Source organism: Acomys minous (genome assembly GCF_964271855.1).
Source record: "Acomys minous genome assembly, chromosome: 3".
Classification (NCBI taxonomy): Eukaryota; Metazoa; Chordata; class Mammalia; order Rodentia; family Muridae; genus Acomys; species Acomys minous.
Window position 1 is genome coordinate 66479593 of NC_140485.1, and position 19743 is coordinate 66499335.

Here is a 19743-nt window from a genome sequence, read left to right on the forward strand (position 1 = left end):
CTAATTGACTTTACACTGTTGGGGAGGATGAGCTGGTAAGAAAAACATAAGTGGGCTGGCCCGTATTTACAGGGCGAACTTATTTATTTTGGAAAGGTGCCTCCCATGCCCCAGCTTGGGGAGCAAGAATATGTTCTTAGATCCTGGCTTTAAAAATATGTAAGAGGACGCCGAGGGATGCCGCTGTTTGGACAGTGGTCTTGTTGCCTCTTGTGGTTCTTCTTGCCCCAGCTCAGCCTCAGGGGCTGTGGCTCCCCGCTAGCCCGGCGCCTGTGTTTCTCAGCACCCAGGCATCCCCCAGACTTCTGATCAACGATCTTAGCTTCAAATCCACCACCTTCGCCTTCGTAGGGGAAAAGCATGGCTTCACCCTGGGCCAGTTCCTTAGGCTCTCTGAGCAGTGGTCACGCCGCTTAAACCACAGACACTTATCTTCCCTGGATGTGAGGCCAGAATCCTGCCATAGGGTTGGAGGGCTGTACCTCACAGGTGTCTCTCCTGCACTCCTGTGTGTGTGTGTGTGTGTGTGTGTGTGTGTGTGTGTGTGTGTATGGCTCAGGTGTCTGCCCCATCCCCTTGGGGTCCTGTCCTCTCCAACTGTTGGTGTATCCTCCTCAGTGGGGGGACTTAGGCCCTACTTCAGCCCTGGATATGATCTTACCCCATCTTGACCCTGCTCATGTGTGCAAAGACCCTAGTTCCAAGTAAGCCCCTTCTGGCTGTCAGGCACAGCCAGGGAGGGGGTGGGGTGGTCACTCTTCAGCCACAGCTCTTCCTGATATGGTTCTTCACTTCAGATGCTCCACAGCTCCCAGTGGCGGAGTCCTGCCTTTGCCGACGGCTCCACACAGGCAGGTGCTCAAGCTTGACTGAACTCTATAATCATGTGTGGGTCAAACATACACACACACACACACACACACACACACACTCACTCACTCATTCACACACGTATACACAACCAACACATGTGTACACACAATACACATAACATACACATATGTGCACATACAGATAAATAACATGTGAATGCATGCATGTATGCACATATACATAGTCATATAAACAACACGAATGTACACATGTATGAAGACATACACATACTTAACACACATGTACAGATACATATAATAACATGAATGTATGTACACACGTGCATATTCATATACATGTATATACAAATATTTACACGTATGCACACATATATACACCCATGTGCACATGCATGTACATGCATAATACACATATATACATAAATACATAAACACAATACACATATATGTATATATACATGCCCATACACACATAAATACATACATATCTATATGTACATGTGCATACATGCATACACATATTATATACATGTGCTCACACATATAAATACATACATTTGCACATATATGTGCAAACAAAATATGTATACATGTACATGTGCACACATATATACACATAAGCACACACATACACTCTGTCTCCACTTAGGGTATGGTCTTGGAATGGGGACTTTTAAGGAGGTTGCCATATGTCTGAAGTAGGACAAAGAGAACTTGTGACCTCCCTTCCTCTCTCTCAGCCCATTACTCGGTCGGCTGGCTCCTTACCCGCCGACTACCACACCCCGTATGCCCCTCCGTATGCCAGGGCAGGGCAGGTGTTTGCACAGCCTGTCACTAGCACTGGTTGGTCTAGGACATTGAGGAAACACGAGGGAGATGCTGTCACAGGCTTCCCAGTGGGCCATGAGACAGAAAGGCGACGTCTATAGGTACTGGCAGCCAGCACCATGAGACCCTTGTGAGCTTCCTGTCTGTAGTCCCATGGGAAAACCTTGCTGAGCCTCCAGTCTGTGAGTCACCGCAGCCCTACTCAAGACCTGGGGATCTTCCCGGCAACCTGCAGACCCCTCTGCACAACTGCCTAAAGCAATTGTGCAGAGGCCCTGCCCACCCAGGACACAACATGAGCTCACTTTGTCTCTTTTGCAGAGTGGAGGTGGGCTCGGGTTTGTGTCTCTGACACACGCATTTCCACTGAGGTGTAATTAAGAAACTGTAGGTTTCACAGAGGTGCCATTTGGTTGAGTGACTTCTGACAATAGCAGACACCCTTCAACCACCTTCAACCAAGACACAGAGCACTGGGCCTGTCAGGTCCCAGTTACCCCCTCAGCTGCTGCTTCTTCCCAGGCCCCACAGAGAGGCAGATCCTGGTTTGCTACCGATCACGGATGATAGGCACCCCCCAGTTCTGCAACCTTGTAGAATGGGATAAACACACAGGCTGGGCATTTGGGGACCCTGCTGTTCCCCTGTCCCCCTCCCCCCAGTACTTTATTTCTGAGCCTGTTCCTGCTGCTTGGTTCAACATTTTACCCTTATGGGTGGCTGAGCAGTGTTCAATTGTAGGAATACAATGGCGTAGTTAGCAGCAGTGGTATTGGCCTGCCCCACGTGTGGGTGTCAGGGTAAAGATATGAGCATTCTTTTGTAGACAAAGGCTTTCCTTTGCCCTGGTAAACACTCAGGGAAGGTGTTGCTGGGTCCTTGGATGTCACACATTCTCACTTATACATTTAAAAATTTGCATTACAGGATGCTTCAGTATCTTCTTTGAGAGTACATATACATGAATATATACACATGCATACACACACACAACTTTGCACCCTGGAGAGGGGCACACAGGCCAGGCCTCTGTCAGCTTCTGCCACCCGAGAGACTTGTCAGCAGAGACTTGGGCCACTTTGAGTAATACCAGGGGCCACAGGAGAGTAGAAAGGGTTTAGAATAGTGGTTAATCCCAGGGAAGTTACTTAACGCCCAAGGCCTCAGTTTTCCCTATCTGGAAGATAGGAGTAATTACAGTACCCACTTGCTGGTGTGTGGTTAAGTGTGCACATGTATGTGTCACATAAGAGTATGGTTGTGATCACAGCTGTAGCCCTACTCTACACCCACACCCCACACCCCCCGCATTACCCCTGTGGTGGTCTAGAGTGGACAGTCACCTGTGACTGACAGTCCCTGTAGCACTACAAAGCAGACTTGCCATGCCTCTGGCTGCCACCACATCATCACAGGGAATCCACAGCCTGGGAAACTGCAGGTGCATGAGAGCCTTCAGCAAACACAAGCTGCCCCAGGGAAGCACAGTGGGCCCCACACCCTACCACTCAGGAGGAGCCAGGCTACCAGTTGGGGGAGGAATGAGAAGCCTGGCAGAAGTTGCCAAGAGAACTGCTCTGCTGAGGCACAAGGACCCAGGTGACTTTCCGGCTGATTGACATTTCACCTTGCCTGATCCAGCCACATGGGAACAGGCAGACAGAACCGCGCCGCATGGAATGCACACAGTGTGCCCACAGACTTGCATGTGCCAGCCCTCTCCGGCCTCATCACCCCGTGGGCCCCTTGCTTCCTCATCCAGAAATATCCAGACATATTTGATGAGCACTGTCGTGCACCAGTGACCCGGACAGGCCTGATCCCTAGAACCTATCACCTCAAAGGTTCAGGAAGGCTGGCTGCTTACTGCAGCCCTAGCTTGCATAGCAGCGGGCCGAAGCCCTGGCTCTCTCCTCTGTCTTTGTAGCTAGAGCCACCACCCCCTGCCCAGTGATGAGGGGACCCATCAGTGAACTGGGGTTCATGCAGCCTGTGGGTAGAGCTTTATTAGGGATGTTGGAGGGTGTCCATGGCATTAGGAGAACATCAAGGTCAGGCCAGGAAAGAAAAGGAACAGAGTGTAGCCTATACCTGGGGCCATGTGGATGGGGTGATACGGGTAGGACCTATCACCTGTGGGGTAACTCCTCCTCTTCTCTCCATGAGGAGGCTGAGAGCTCCAAGGTCACGTGGTAGCACCTACTCCCTGGTGGGCACATAGGAGAACCTCCAGGGAAGATGTAGTGAGAGGTCACAGTGAGACTGGGCCTGGATACAGCAGCTCCTTCTGGCCCAGTCTGGATCTGCTGTTCCAGGCTGCCATTCCAAGAGAGTGCCCTGTGGCCCCACACTCAGGAAAGGCCAGTTTGGGCCAGTTGACTGGGAAGGCAGAAAGCGCCTCTGGCCTTGTTGCTGGGTGAGTGTCCCACATGGCTTCTTCCAGTAGCTGAGTCCCAGGCTGGATCCAAGCCTTTTTCATCTGCCCTTCTTCCCACAAGCTTTCAAGTGTGTCCCGTGATGCGGTGCCCTCGACGCTGGAATGGGAGTAATTCCTGCTCTTTGGGCAATAAAAGTAAATGCAATAAACACTCAAGCAAAGAAAAGAAGGGAGAGATGGAGAGATTTTCTGAGGCCCCAATGCTACATGTCATCAAGCTAGAATTGGAACTCTGTAGGCACGTTGCAGCATCCTCGTACTGACAAAGGGCCCTCATCACTTAGTGTTAGTGTACATAAAAAAAAATCATAACATGCCAGGACTCGAGGTCCTCTCCGTGGTAGTAGTTGCCCCACACTGACAGAACCCTGGCTCTGCACAGACACCTCCCCAGACAGCCTTTCCTGTGTCCCCCCCTCCCAAAGGCAGAGTATGGTCTTGGCCAGTCACCCCTGTAGGCGTGGGAAAGGACCCATGAGTTTTCCCTCAAGAGCTCTGAAGTGCTCACTGCTTGGCTGCAGGTCAGCTCTGGCACTGGGAAAAGTGAACCACTGTGCCCAGTGGATTCAGAGCTTGTAAAAATATGGGACCCTGAGACAATTTATGAGGTGCCAGAAACTGGGAGGGAGCAGCGTCAAGAGGCTTGGGGGCCACCTGGACGCTTAAACAGGAACCTGGGTCTGGTTTGTCCCCAAGCTGGAGCCAGTTCACAAGGATGGATTTGAACCCAGGCAGGGTTTGCTTAGAGAACTAGAGACAGGAAGGTTTGGATGGCCTGGAATCTCCAAACAGCTGAACGGGAGCTTTGGAGGCTGACGAGAGCAGTGGGAGAAAGTCCAGGAGACCCAGGGACTTCCGGGAAGCCCTCTGGGGTCCTGCACGCTGCTCCAATTAGCAGTAGTAGCTGGCGGAGGTTGCGTCAGGCAGAACTGCAGGCCCCAGGAGGGCCGTTCTCGCTGCCACTCAGCTCTCCTCAGTTCCTCTTTCAGAGGCTAATTGGACCGCTTCACTTTGCTGAGGGGGTTCTCCAAGGACTGGGGTACTGCCTGGGAGGAATTCCCCTGTCCTCGGGTGGCCTCTGCCACGTGGAACTGAGCCCTGAAACGTCTGGGATAAGCCCGTGTGGGAGGGTGGGTAAAGTGCACACTTCTGGCCTCTGCCTAAAGTATGCAGATATAGCGGGAGTGGCCAGGCGGCTCTGGATTTTTAGTAAGCACCGCCTCAGCCTGACGTTGGTGCAGAGCCTGGGAGGCCCCCTTTCAGAGTCAGCACACCTGCCTTAGGGATCGAGAGCCACCACCGAGAAGCCTCAGAAACCAGTGATGGACCTGGCCGCCACTGTACCTGAGATCGTGCCAAGCTCAGCACTGTATTGTTCCTGCATGCTAAGCATGCATGGGACAAGTGTTGCACCCCACACGCAGAGGGGCTCGTTGTACCAAACAGTGGACAGTAGTGCACACTACAGCTCATTGAGGGGTTATCACATACTGCCTCAAGTTACACGTTCCTGGCCACACTAAATTCCTTTTATACAGAACAAGATTGCAAAGCTCCATTTTTCTGGCTAATAAGGGGAGGCCACCCGTTGTCTACTCCTTGTATCCACCCTGGACGTTCTGGTTGAGATGAGCTAGTGTGCCAGCTGTGTTCTAACCGTGTCTGCTACATACACATGATCTACCTGAAGCTTACCTGTGAAGCAGGTAGCAGGCACTGCTGTCATGCCACAGAGAAGACCCGAAGAGGTGAAATGACTTGCCCAGGGTCATTAAGCCAAGGGATGGCAGACGTATGACCCCCCCATCTCCCACAGCAATGATACCAAACATCTGGGACCGCTGGGATTGTTTTCTAAATAAGCACAGCTGGGTCCTAGCCTCAGACTCTTTAAGTCAGAATCTCTACAACTGCTACTCTTAGCTAGGAGTGACTTTGTGGCCCTCCTTCTCCAGGGGACACCAGCCGTGTCTGTACACATTTTGGGATGTCACAGCTGGTAGGCATGGCACTACTGAGACCAGTGAGAAGAGGCCAGACATTTAGGGTTGACTACTCAAGGAGTGCATGGCCTGGCCCCACAGTAAAGAGGGGTCCAGCCCCAAAGTAGGAGACATGGAGGCTGAGAGTGTACATTTTAGAGGTCCAGTGCGGTGTCGGGCTGGAGCTGGGGAGAGACCAGATGTTCGCGTCTCCCATGAGATCCCATGCAGAAGGCTTGGCCACATCTTGGGTGTGACGCTGAGGCCTCTAGGAAGGTGGCTAGCTCTCTTTACATTTTCGTTAGAGGCAGCAACCCCTTCAGGGAAGAAGGTAGCATTGCAATTGTGCCTAGGTGGATGCTGCTGCCTGCAGGCAGCCCGGGAGCTGTATGGAGAGGGGGGCTACCCTCTACCCCCATGCACAGTACATGGTGAGCCATGGCAGGCTCCCACCCCTCGGAGAGCTCACCCAGCCTGGTCCCAGCCTGGCTGGCTGCAAGCCCTTGGCTGGCTTCCTCAGTATCGATGACTCAGGTTTCCCACCTGTAAAATGGGAGGGGTGGCTCTTGCTGGAGTCTCCAGCGCCAGCAGCCCCTAGCCCCCCTCCCCCCTCCCATACCCCCTCTTCACCAAGGGTGACTCTGAAAAGCTGTCCCTGTAGCTGCTGTTTTCACCCTGCCTTAGCAGTAGTTCAATTAGAAAGGCAAGGGGCTCCCACACTGAGAGACAGGCTTAATAACATGCCCATGTGGGAGGAATTAACAGTTTTATCCCTGGCCCCTCAACACATCCTGGAGCCCACAGGTGGTGGGATGTGGTGTTGGCTCTGAGCAGAGAGCCAGGCATCAGGACCATGGTGCTGGGCAAGTCACTAGGACATGGTGGAAGCCTTAGGAGTCCTTAGGAGTCTTAAGTGCACCTGCTGCTCAGTTAAGGCCCCTACCCCCAGCCCTGGGGACAGAGGAAGAGGGTGATATGTGCAGACACGGAAGGAAAGGGTTAAGTTTGGGCCTCAGGAGAGGCTGCTGCTCAGGCTCCCGGCTGGCTCCCGGATGGGGAGGTCCAGGGGCCCTGGCATGGAAAGACCTGGCCCTCTGCCCAGCCCTCAGCTCCAGGAGAGGAGCCAGGAGCTCACGCTGACTCACCAGGAAGGCAGGGCTGAGGAGGGAGGGAGGGAGGGGCCTGAGGGAGTGGGAGGGACCTGGCTGGAGCTGGAGTTCCTTTGTCACCTGGCTGGTCACCCACCTGCCTCTATTCAGGCCTGCAGCCTGCAGCCTGCAGCCTGCCTACCATAAAGGGCTCTGGTGCTGGGCGTGCTCCAGAGGATTCCCTTTGCAACCAGGCAGGAACCAGATAGGGACTTGCCCCCGCTGGATGTGAATCTCTGCTGTCGACTTCCTCCCAAGGCTGCTATGAACACCTGAGCATATTGTGCAGGCCTGTCCTGCCCAGCTTTCATTCACCGCGGCGGAGATAGGAGAGACCTGTTTACCTGTGCTCAGCCACCTCTAGGCTGAGGACAGCAGGCATAGGGTGTCTGAAAGTGAGCCTCTCTCCAGAGAGGGGCTAAGCAGGAAGGGGCAAGGGGAGAAAGGGAGTGGGGTGGGGTTGGAGGCAAGGAAGTGGAGATGTGGCCCAGGGAACCTCCCTAAGGAAGCCAAGTTGAGGAGGACCTGAGGTGATGAGGGAGGAACTGCTCACACAGAGTGGGGGCAAGAGCTCAAGAGAGTACAGACATTCAAAGGAGGTAGTTTGCAGAAGAGGTAGCAAGGTGGTGCTTAGGGGTACAGCGCTTACCTAGCATGCCTGATAACCTGGGTTCCGCCCTCAGGAAAATACACACATGTGTGCACATACTATCTATCTGTCTTTCTGTCTGTCTGTCTGTCCATTCGTTCGTCCATCCATCTATCCATCATCTGTCTGTCCATCCGTCTGTCTGTCTGTCTATCTGAGAGAAAAGAGAGAGAGAGAGAGAGAGAGAGAGAGAGAGAGAGAGAGAGAGAAAGAGAGAAAGAGAGAGAGAGAGATGGAATGTTCTAGAAGTTCTAGAAATTGGTGGGAACATAGTGATGGAGGGGGACTTCTGGAGAATGATGTCAAGGGCCAGATCCTAGAGTGAATAGCTTATGGTCAGAATCACCCACAAACTTCCTCTGGATGTGCGCCAAGCTCACATGGACTGTGAGTCTGGGTTGAAGAGTCTAAGGAAGAGACAACTTGAGCACCGGGGACCTTAATGAAGGCTCAGCTGGGCCTACCCCTGCACAAAGGAGAATGAAGACCCATTCTGTCCTGTTCCTGTTTCTTCTGCAGGGAAGACAGCCATTGCCCTGGAGTCTTGCAAACAGGGTGCCACTAGAGCAAATTGGCTCACGTGGCCTGTGGTTCTTCCACGGATATGGCATTTGGAGATCCCCACGTCGGTCTTCGACCCCACCCTCACTGCTGCGACTCTGGAGCCGATTTCTCTGGGTCATGGTGTTTCTTTTTCTCTTGCCCTCAGCTCAGCGCTCTGCCCACGAGCTGCCCATGGTGGAAAGACAAGACGTGGACAGCTGCCTGGTCTACGGGGGCCAGCAGATGATCCTCACAGGCCAGAACTTCACTGCCGAGTCCAAGGTTGTGTTCATGGAAAAGACCACAGGTCAGTCAGTGGCTTTCTTGTGCTCTCTCAGTTCTCTGAGACAGACAGAAGTGAGCCCTGCACCACATTCCGGCCCACGGGGGTAACTTCCTGTTCTTCTGGCTCACCCCGCTGTGACCCACAGCCATGCGGATCACCGTTGGTGTGGGTGACACACTTGAATTGGTCCTCGAATGTTTCCATATGGACTGAACTTGGCCCCTTTCATCAACCTTGCTTTTGTTTCGATATTTTTCCTCACATAGCCAAACATTAAAACTAAAACCCTTTTCCTGTTATTAAGAAGGGAAACTGAGTCTTTGCAGCTCTGAAGTGGGTGCTGGAAGACCGGGGGTCGTTGTGAGGTGGGTGCTTTGTCACTGAGGTCTGTTGCATACGGGGAGCAGTGTGGGAAGACGCTGATCAGGGGATGGGGGTCCCCTTTTGGAAATGTGAGTGTTGGGTCTGATAAACTCCAGGTCTCCTTAGACAAACCTAGGGCCTCGGCCATCAAAGGCAAAGTGTCTAGGATTGGACGGCCATGGGGTCTAGATGGAGCGGCGCAGCCTGGCTAAGGGTAGCATTTAGGTCTCCATTAGACTCTTGCGAATAGATGAATCACAGGATGTCCTCCAGTGGGGACAGTGAGCGCAGCAAGCAGGTGTGGGAAGCCCCAGTACTGTCACAGCAACGGGAAGACAGCAAAGCAAACTCTGTGAGAAGACTGAGGTTTGATGGTGAGCAATAGGTAGGGGGCTCTGAGGCACTTGTATCCAGGTGGCAGCAGGAACAGGAGACACACTAGGGTTGGAGCTGACAGCAAAACTGACAACATACCCTGTCCCCAGGTGGGAGGGGCTTATGGTCATATCCTTTCCCAGACACAGTTGACATTATTGCTGGGCATGAGTGGTGGGACCTTCAGTGATTGGAGTACGTTCCCAGCATCCTTTACTCTCCCACCTAAGTCCCGATGACTGAGATGCAGGCAGTGTCCAGTTTGCCCTGACAAGCAGCATCGTTGGCTTAAAGGTCACTGGGAAAGGTGGGAAAAGAACAGAAGTGAGTGTTAGGAAGACTCAAAGAGGGGATCATGACCATGTGGCCCACTGGATGCTCATGCCGAGCGGGGAGCAGGAGCTGGGGTTGGAGACGGCGGCTGATTCTCTCTGCTTACATGGAAACATTTTTTTGTGTCTGTATGTTCCCGTTGCATGAATGTTTGTGCCGATGCTCCATAGTCATCAGAATCTGGCTATAAACAGATGTGGCACATGCATACCTTATTAATGTAGTCCTTTTTTTTTTTTTATTGAGACTGCGTAACCCAGGAAGAGACGTGGTTCTGTTTGGTCTGGGCATGCATGTTAGTTACGTTTCCCATCGCAGTGATGGACGCCTTAGCAAAAACAGCTAAAGGATGGGGCTGCCTTGGCTCACAGCTCCAGGGTCCAGCCTGTCACCAAGCAGCGAGTCACACTGCACCTTCAGCTTGGAGGCAGAGAATCTGGAAGGCTAGTTCTTCTTTTAATTTGGTCAGGCGGTTAGGGGTGAGTCTTCTGACCTTGTTTAACCCTGTATAGCTCACCCCTCACAGGCACACCCAGAGACTCGTCTCTCAGTTGACTCTAGGGCTTGCCAAGTTGACAACGGTAACCATCACAGCATAGTGAGGCGATAGGCTGCCTTAGCAGATGCCCGAGCGTGCGGTTGACACGAACTGTAAATGCCCAGGTAACATTCCTTCTCCAGGGTCTGGACACTATCATCAGGCCTGCTGTTAATATCAACAAGAGAAACATGGCACCACACTACTAAGATACCAATGTTTGTTACTCATGTCCAAGGTGACAGGGCCTTGGTGTTGGCAGGAAGGAGCATCTAAGAAAAAAATGGGAGGATAGAGCCTACTGAGTCCCTCCTTCTGGGGGCTGCCAGCCAGCTCCGGGTGTCTGGGTCAATAGCTTTGAGCTGCTTGCTGAATGAATGCGTGAGCGCCGACTGGCTGGCTCTAGCTGCTCTTCAGCCCTCTTGCTTTCCTGGGCCCGCCCACACCTTGACCTCATCATGAGGTGAGGTGAGCCAGTGGGCATAATCATAACGGCAAATTTCTCATCCAACTCAGTGTCCTCAACCTGATGGTCAAGGCCAGGACCCTCACCTGTAGACAATATGCACCCTGGGCCTATGGTTTTTGCCTCCCTCTGTAAACTGAAGAGCCGGTCCTGCACCTGGAGGTGGGGCCAGCCGTATGGGATTCGCGTGCCCTGAGAGCACAGCTTTTGGTTATTAATTACTCATGGTTGTCTCGGTGGCCCTCCGGCCTCCTCAGAGCTCTGGCCACATTCCCTGTGTGAGGCCCAGGTTGTCTGTGTGTGAGTTTGGGTTGGACAAGCTTAGGAGGTGGGAGAAGGACTGCCAGCTGCACGGTCCCAAGCCCAGGCTTTGAGGTCAGACTGCGTGACGGTTGTTTTTAATGTCAACTCGTCACAACCTGGAATCACCTGGGAAGGGAGTTTAATGAGGGATTGTCTAGATCTGGTCGACTGCTGCATCTGTGGAGAATTGTCTTGATGTGGGAAGATACAGCCCACTATGGGTGGTGCCATGCCCTAGGCACAGGCGTGAATAAAATCTCCTTGCAAATAAGAAGCAAACAGGCAGCACGGGTGTACTCATGTATTTCTGTTCTTGATTACGGATGTTGGGTGACCAGCTGCCTCGAGCTGGGACCTTCACAAAATGATGGACTCTGGCCCATCTTTCGAAGCTGAATAAACCCTTTCTCTCCTGTGTTGCTTCTTATCAGAATATTTTATCACAGCAGCAGAAATCAAAGCAACCAGAACTTTATTGCCATCCTACCCTGGGTAGACTACTAGACCTCTCTGAGAAAGGACTCTTTTGGTCAAATGCAAGTGATTTACTCTTCTGGGGAGCTGAGAAAATGGGAGGAGGGCATACGGGCTTGGATCTGCACCCGGGGCTGAGCCCATTAAGACTGTTCACCAGACGTGAGCTGGGCAACCCGCTGTCTCAAGCCCCTGCCTCTGTGACGCCCCATGAAAAGATGGAAGTGGAATAAACCCATCCTATCCTTTGTTATCATTACACTTGGCAAGGGAAGAACAAAACCAGGCGCTCACCCAGAAAGCCAAGAGACACTCAAAAGCGATAGCCACTAGTCCTGAGCCACGCTCTGTTTTAAGTGCTTGCCTAGCTTACGATCCAATCCGATGGCCTTCCAAACAAGCCACTTCCCCTAAAGTTCTAGAGCTGAGACTAAGCACAGAGAGGTTGGACAACTTCATGAAGATCACACAGCTGGCCCATGGTAGGGATAAGCCTGAAGTCCAGGCAGCCTGACTCCAGGGTCTATGAATACTCAGACCTGGGTTGATTTGCTCTTAGCCCCTCCCCTTTCCCCAAAGCTCGGACTTGAACCAGGTTGTAGTGGTGGAGAACCAAGTTTCGGCCAAGCTGTTGATACACTGTCTGTTTCATTGGGGAGAGTCTTTCACATCAACGCCAGGATCTCAGGGACCAGTGGGGCCTTCAGAGGCATCCCAAGCATCCCCCAAGAAGTGGGCTTCCCTGAGAGAGGGCTGTGTGCTCCTCTCAGCACTAGCAGGGGTTACCTTTATGTTTGCAAGGCACAGAGTCTGCTCTTTTGACCCCGAGGGTTCACCTCCTGCAAGGGGGATCCCTGTAGCTGAAGTTGGTTTTTCCAAAACCGGCCCTGTACCCATCTCCATGGACACTTGGCCAGCAGGCGCTGCATGCAGGGTGGGGCGGCCGAAGTTTTCCAAGGCAGGGGAATCCCAGCTGCTGTTCCCATTAGGAAAGGTGACAGCTCCAGGCTAATCTTAGCCCCAGAGTTTGGTCATCGGCACTGGGAGCCTCAGCATGCTTTTTATAGCTGTCCGCTAAAAAACGAGCTTGGCACTTTCCACTCCCATCCAGAAAGACCAGCTGAGGAGGTGGAAAAACAGCAAGGAGAGGGGCCGCAGGGTGCTTGAGTTAGGAGAGCCCTGTGTTTTGGAAAGTGTGCTTCTATTTATAGCAGCAGTCATAATAAGAATTATTATGAGTTTTGGTCCTATTTTTAATCCCTTGTAGGACCTGCAGGGGCCCGTGAGACTCTGCCTTCGCCCACCCCTCTGCTCTCAGCTGGTCATCTTGTCCCTCTGCTTTCCAGGCTGTGGAGAAACCCTCGTTGTTCTGTCTTCAGATGCTCCGTGCTTCTTCCTGCCTCAGGATCTTAGCATGCGCCGTCGGCTATGTAACACTCTTCCCCTGTGCTCGCACACTGTGTCGCCTCTTACTTGGAAGTCGCTTCCCCTGAGAGGTGTTCTTGCTCAAACCCTCCTGGCTCAACCCGCAACCCAGTGTCACATCTCCTACTGTCCCACTGACAGTGCCACTCAGCGTTCCGTTTGTCTATCTGCTTTCTCTTGGGTCCACTTGGTTTCCCACACTGGACTGTTGGTTCCTTGGGAGCAGGGACTCGCTATTTGCTGCTGGACTCTCAACTTCTAAAATGGTCTCTGAGCATCTGTCACGACGAAGGAAAGCAGCGTCCTTCTTTATTGTCCCTCCAGCCTTGGGAAGTGTGTGCACTATCCCCATTTCCCAGACAAGTTGACTGGGGTTCAAAGATATCAAACCGGGGACTCTGGGTTATCCCCAACTGGAGAAAGATCTGGAACCCTGGAGTGCCATTTGCCTGAGCTGGAAAGATTTCTCCTGTCATGTCAAAGAGAAGTCAAGGGAATGACCAGGGATTTCTGTTTCTGTGTGTTCTGCAAAATAAAAGATGCATAGCCTTCCAGGGAAGGTCAGGCTGGGAGGCCAGGCTGTTCTTGCCCTCTCTGGGAACCCTGGCCCCTGGCCCCTGGCCTCGAGCAGAGTCGGGGGTCCCAGCAAAACATTGCAAAACAGGAAAAAATCTAAGGACACAAAAACACAAGCGGTGTGGTTGAGGAGACAGGGTTACCATGGCACCAAGTGACTCTCGTGGCTGGTGTGAGCCAATGTTTTGGAAGGTTCCTCCATGTGACACAGGGTTTTGGAATTCTTCAGCTGGTAAGTCCTTCTTAATTCAGGCCCCTGGCCCTGGCCAAGCCACTCCCGGGCTCTCTGTGTCCCGCGGGGGCGTAGGCTGGACACAGGCCCACATCAAATTACTCAGCTCTACAAGTAAAATTTTTTGAAGCGGGTTTCTTGTTTTGTTGGATGGTTTTCTTGGCTCAGTCTGATGGCAGAGGCTCCCATCACCTGTCGGGAAGGCAAATTGATTTTTTTTTTTCAAGAGGAGGCGTAGGCGGTGGAATTCCCTCTTTCCCACTGAGTCACCGAGGCCAGCGTGACTCACTTTATTACTCCCAGGTTCCCAAAGCAGATATCGTTTTAGGCTTTGTTTAATAAATAGAATCATGTATGTGCTTAAAATACATTTTGAAACATTTTTGCTCAATAAGTACTTTTCCATGAATGAGAGTGATGAGGCAATTCAAGGTACCTTATCAACAGCCTCTCCTGGACCTGTTTCTCTCCTTGGGGTGTGGCTTCTTGGGGCCTGGGTGGGCTTCTGTGAACAGTACTGACTCCAGGCTGGATGGCATGACTAAGGCTCAGGGGACCTTTGCCCTCAGTGACTCACTGAGGCCGCTGTCATACCCTCTCTCAACCCCCTCCAAAGACAGAGGCCAGACAGCAATCCCGAAGCCTCGCCGGAGACAGAAAGCATTTTATTTTTGGATGGCTGAGTGTGTGCCTGAGCTCCTGCCTCCTTGCATAGACCAGTCTCTTGAGGTAGTTTCCTCTCGCCTAGGCTTACTCCTGGACCACTTTCTCTGATAGGCATCCTTGCCCAAGCATCCTCGTGGCTCATCCGCATTCTGTGTGGAATCTTGGAAAGAGGCCAAGGAGGAAGGAGTTTCCTGGTTAACTTGAGTCAAAGTGTTTGCACCCTTAGAAACTGGCAGCGGCAGATGCCTCTTATCCCAGGGCTTGGGAAGAGGGAACCAGATGACACTAGGCTGGGAGGGCGCTTGCCTAGCACTCACGCAGCCGTGGGTTCTCTCCCCAGCTAGTCTTTAAATCCAGGCACGGCGGTGCTTGTCGGTACTGCCAGCCCTTGGAAGGTGGAGGTTGGAGGTGAGAAGATCAGAAGTTCGAGACCACCCTTAGCTATAAAAGCCAGCTCTTGGCCCCCTAGGGCTCCATAATACCCTGTCCAAAACCATAAAAAATGGAAAGCACATAATAAGAAAGAAAGAAAGAAAAACCTGTCCCTGGCACCAACAGCCTCTGTGAGCGCCTTTCTGGTCAGTGGCTTCAGAGTGGCCATCAAAATCCCCAATATGCCCTCCGTTATGTTCTTCAGGACTCAGTTTCCCCAACTCCAAAACAGGGTCAGTGGTGTTTTAACATGAACAGGGGGTAAGGACTGCACATACAGGCATACAGTGGGTGCACTGGAGGCATCAGCCGCCCCTCCTGGGCTAGTTCTGATCTCTCCACATGGGGACTACAAGGCAAGGCCCATTGCTTCCTTGGCTATCAGAAACATCCCTCCCGGCACAGTGGACGGTGTCCCCGTTTCACGTGGAGACCCTTCAGACTTCTGAGCCTGGCCAAGCAGAGCTGGGGTGATGGCAGCTCCTTCCCTTCCCCCACCACGGATGGAGGTGCTGAGTCACACAGCAGTCCACAGACTTCCTTGAGGTGACAGTGGAGGGCAGGGCCCCAAACCCCAGTTTCCTGGTTCCCAGAGCTCCTGGTGTCTGCAGCCCGCTGCTGTTGTCTGTAGATGATGCTCAGCTCTGAGAACAGAGGCTGCAGGAGGGGTGGGGATGAAACAGAGCTCAAGGCCTCTATGGAAGGTTGACAGCCACTCACTTGGCCCACCCCGCCCCAGGGCTTCCACATCCACCTCAGGGTATTTATTGAGCATCTACTGTGTGTCAAGAGAGGCATGACAGATAAAGTGCCTGCCTTGTGGGGGTGGAGCACTTTGGGCTTGTTTATGAGCAGGGCACGGAGTCTGCAGCAGAGCTGGGGGATGCAGGCGCTTGCTTGCTGTGATCTTCAGACAAGCCACGAGCTGCTCTCAGGCCTGCATCCCAGGCAGCAACAAAGAAAGGAGCACACATGTTTGTGGGAAGTGGAATTTGGTGTTCTGAGGTCCGAGTGTGACTAGACAGCCCCTGCTTTCATTGATGAAATCTGCAAACTAGGCGTAGAGATCAGAAAGGAACTTTCCAGAAGAGATGGCTTTGAGCAGAGCCTTATGGGGGGGGGGCGGGGCAGGCAGGGGGACAAAGAATGCAGGCACTGTAGAGAAGTGTCTCAGACCAGAGGATCTGTCCAGGATCCCGGGCTGTGATGGGGATGGGCACAGTGGACAATAGAGTAAGGAGCACCAGAGAGAGACATCTCTTCTGTGGCCTGTAGGCATGGAGAGGAGTTCGGTTTTGTCCCCAAGGCAGTAAGTAGAGAGTTGGAGGTTTCCAGTGGAACATGTGATCTCGTTACTGGTTTTTTATTTGTTTGTTTTGGGTTTTTTGTTTTGTTTTGCTTTGTTTGAGGGGTTTGGGGTCTTTTTGTTTGTTTGATTTTTCAAGACAGGGTTTCTCTATGTTATCTTGGCTGTCCTGGACTCACTTTCTAGACCAGGCTGGCCCTGAACTCACAGCAATCTGCCTGCCTCTGCCTCCCAGGCGCTGGGATTAAAGGCGTGCGCCACCACACCCGGCTTCGTTACTGTTTTAAGATCTCTCAGATGATCCTCAAGCACAGACAGGAAGAGGAGAGGCGAGCACATCCTGAGAAATGGGCGAGGCACTGCCATACTGGCCTGGGATGAGCCCCTCTGAGCCAGTGGGGTCAGGAGAGAGACTTGGTGTAGGAATCCAGTGGATTCTCTACAGATCTGTGTAAGTCAGCCTCAGCTTTCCTGTCACCATAAGAGCCTACCCAAGGGAACATCCCTGACCTCCCTGACTGCCACGTTCTAGGAAGGACCCACTTTACTCTCCTTAGCCATCATAAAGCCCAGGCCGAAATGACGTCAGCATCCTTTGTTTAGATAGCGCTTGAGGGCAGGGCCCTGAGGGCTGCCTCGGGCCTGCTTTCCTACGTGAACTGACACTTGGATCTCCTCCACACACACTCCAGTCCAGCAGCAGCTCAGGCCCAAGTGCTGCCTCTGTTTTCCTTCCTTCTGAAAGCTGGCTGGCTCCTCCTGGGATTGATGACACCATCTGCTCTTCCAGGCGACAGTTGGGGCTCAGCCTCCTTCCCCAGGCCTGCTGCTTCCTGTGAGCCCCTCCCTTGCCCTTCTGAGCTGCCAGAAGACATAGAGTCACAGGTCTGCGTGTCTAACACAGCTCCCTTCCTCCTTCCCTCCCTCTCTCCCTCCTCCCTCTTTTCTCCTCCCCCATTTCTCTCTTCTTCTGCCCATCTGTTTTGTTTGCTTGTTTAAGACAGGGTCTCATGTAACTTAGGATAGCCCTGAGCTCACTATGTAGCTGAAGAGAACTTTAAACTTCTAATCCTTTTGCTTCTACCTCCTGAGTGCTAGGATTTCAGGCATGTGCTACTGTGCCCAGTTCATGACGGACTAGGTATCAGTACCCAGGACCTGTGCACAATAGGCAATCACTCTACCAACCAAGCACTATCCCCAGTCCTGTCCATCTGTTTATCTACGCATCCGTGCATCTGTCCACCCATGTATCCTCATCCATCCACACAGCCATCAATGCATCTGTCCACGCACCCATCCATGCATCCATCCATCCATCCATCCATGTATCCGTCCGTCCATCCATCCATCCATCCATCCATCCATCCATCCATCCATCCATGTATCCGTCCGTCCATCCATCCATCCATCCATCCATCCATCCATCCATCCATCCATGTATCCGTCCATTCATCCATCCATCCATCCATCCATCCACCCATGCATCCGTCCATCCATCCATCCATCCATCCATCCATCTACCTACTCACCCATCCATCCCTCCATCCTGCCTCCCTCTCTCTAGCCCCCAACTAGCCCTTCCTGCCTCCATCCCCCCACTCCTCCTTTCATCCCTCCCTTCATCCATTCATTTGTCCTTCCCTCCATCATGCCTTTCCTTCCTCTGTGCACCCTGCTAAGATTGCCCAGTGAGGATACCCAAAGCCTGTGGTGTCTGCTGAGCTGAGCCTCTCACTCCCACCTTTCCTTACAGTCTTGCTAATGTTCTTCTATCCCCAGCCTCTTTTCCCAAAACTCCTGGCTCCTTTCCCCCCTCTGACTAAGGTTGGAAGGCCCCCCCTCTGTGCTGGCCGCCAAGTCCTGTTCTCTTCAGATCAAGGGAGTTTCCCCCAAATATCTGTTCCAAAGACCAGTTTTTTTTTTTTATTATTTCAACTTGGAATGGCAGCCATGTACTGTGTCCTCTGGGGTCTGTTCCACAGGAGCTGGTGTACGTGAGCTCAAGACCTGAGTGGGGTTGGGAACTGGGGAGTGCAAGATGCTGGGCTGAGGCCCTGATAGTACCTTGGAGGGGGTAAATGCATGAATTTTGTATGATTTTTTATTTGCTCCCCCTACCTTTCCTGCTCCTTTCCCAGTTCTTTCCATGACTGGAGCTACGGCAGCTGTGGCATGAAGGTTGGAGAAGTCTAGGTGGTTCTGAGAGCCATGGGGAGCAGGGGGGGCACAAGTGAGGTGGCTATGTGGACCAGAACGGACAGGGAGCAGAGGCAGGGTCCCCATTCCAAGGGAGTGAAGACCATTGGTCTCTGTCATGAGTTCTAGTGAGAGGCCAGGTCCTGCCTCCCAGTCTGGGTAACCCCTGGAGGGCACGAAGATGCTCATCCCTGTCCCTAGCCTGAACAGGGTCTACAGTGTGAGCAACATCTGATCTGGGCCAGTGTATGTATGTGTCCAGCATCCAGCTACTGTGATTGTGGCCCCAAGGGTGCCTGTGGATAGGCAGATAAGCAAGGAGTTGATGTATTTATTTTTTCCTAAGAAAAACTGTTTTTAATTGGAAAAAAAAAAAGGTAAAGGGCCTGGGAATGCATGTAGCTCAGTTGGTAGAGAACTCATCTAGTTTGAGCAAGGCCTTGGGTTTCATCTCCAGCACAGCCTGCAACCCTAGCACACTGGAGGAGGCAGGAGAATCAGGAGCTCAGGGTCATCTTCAGTTACGTACAGAGTTGGAAGCCATCCCAAGTTACATGAGTTCTTGTCTTGGTTAAAAAAAAAAAAATTAAAGCGCAAGTAGGTTAGAGCCAGAATCGTATTCCACGAGTCTTGAATAAGTGAGAGGAAATAGGAGGGTGTTGCCACATTTCTCCTCAGCTAGCTAGCCCAGCCATAGGCGTGGCCTGGGCGTGGCTTTGACTTAGGCTCCCTGCCATTTTTACTCTGTTACTTTGAGACGGGGGTCCAGCTATATAGGTTAGACTGGTCTAGAACTCACAGCCTCCTGCTTCTGTCCATCAAATACTGGAACCACAGCATTCCCGTGTCTGTAGTTGCCTAAGTCCATGCAGCCATGTTTATAGACTCACAAGATGGCCTCATGGCACACATATTGGTCTGTAGGTCCCAAGCCAGGTTGCTTCTTAATAAAACAAGTGTGGTTTTAAGTTAGGAAAATACATATCTGCCTTATTCCAAGGACTTCCCAGTATCGGCATAACTGATATCTACCTGTCCGTCCGTCCATCCATCCATCCATCCATCCATCCATCCACCCACAGCCCATCCCTCTACATCAGCTCACTCACCCTCCCATGCATTTATCTATCATCCGCCCACCAATCCATACATCTGTCCGTCCTCCTACTTATCAATCCATGCACTCATCCATCCACTTACTCTTCGTCAGTCTATACACCCACCCGTCGATCCATCCACTTGTCCATTCTTTATTGGCCACAGGCTGCCATGATGGATTCAGCCAGCTCTTGTCTGTGGGTTCCTTCTGTGACCATTGTATGCATCGAGCAAAGAATGCACCATAA

The 19743-nt window shown here is 52.3% G+C and overlaps 1 protein-coding gene across 7 annotated transcripts in view; it reads left to right on the top strand.

The window, feature by feature from the left end:
- NFATC2 (nuclear factor of activated T cells 2) overlaps window positions 1-19743 on the top strand; it is a 133366-nt gene that overhangs the window by 75020 nt on the left and 38603 nt on the right. For 5 of the 7 annotated variants that reach the window (XM_084777932.1, XM_084777931.1, XM_084777933.1 and 2 more), the window contains exon 6: window positions 8590-8730. In XM_084777932.1, coding sequence (XP_084634058.1) covers window positions 8590-8730 — 141 coding nt within the window. Of the gene's footprint in view, window positions 1-8589; window positions 8731-12828; window positions 13536-19743 lie in introns of those variants that run through there. The other 2 variants (XM_084777935.1, XM_084777934.1) reach the window with 2 other exon arrangements.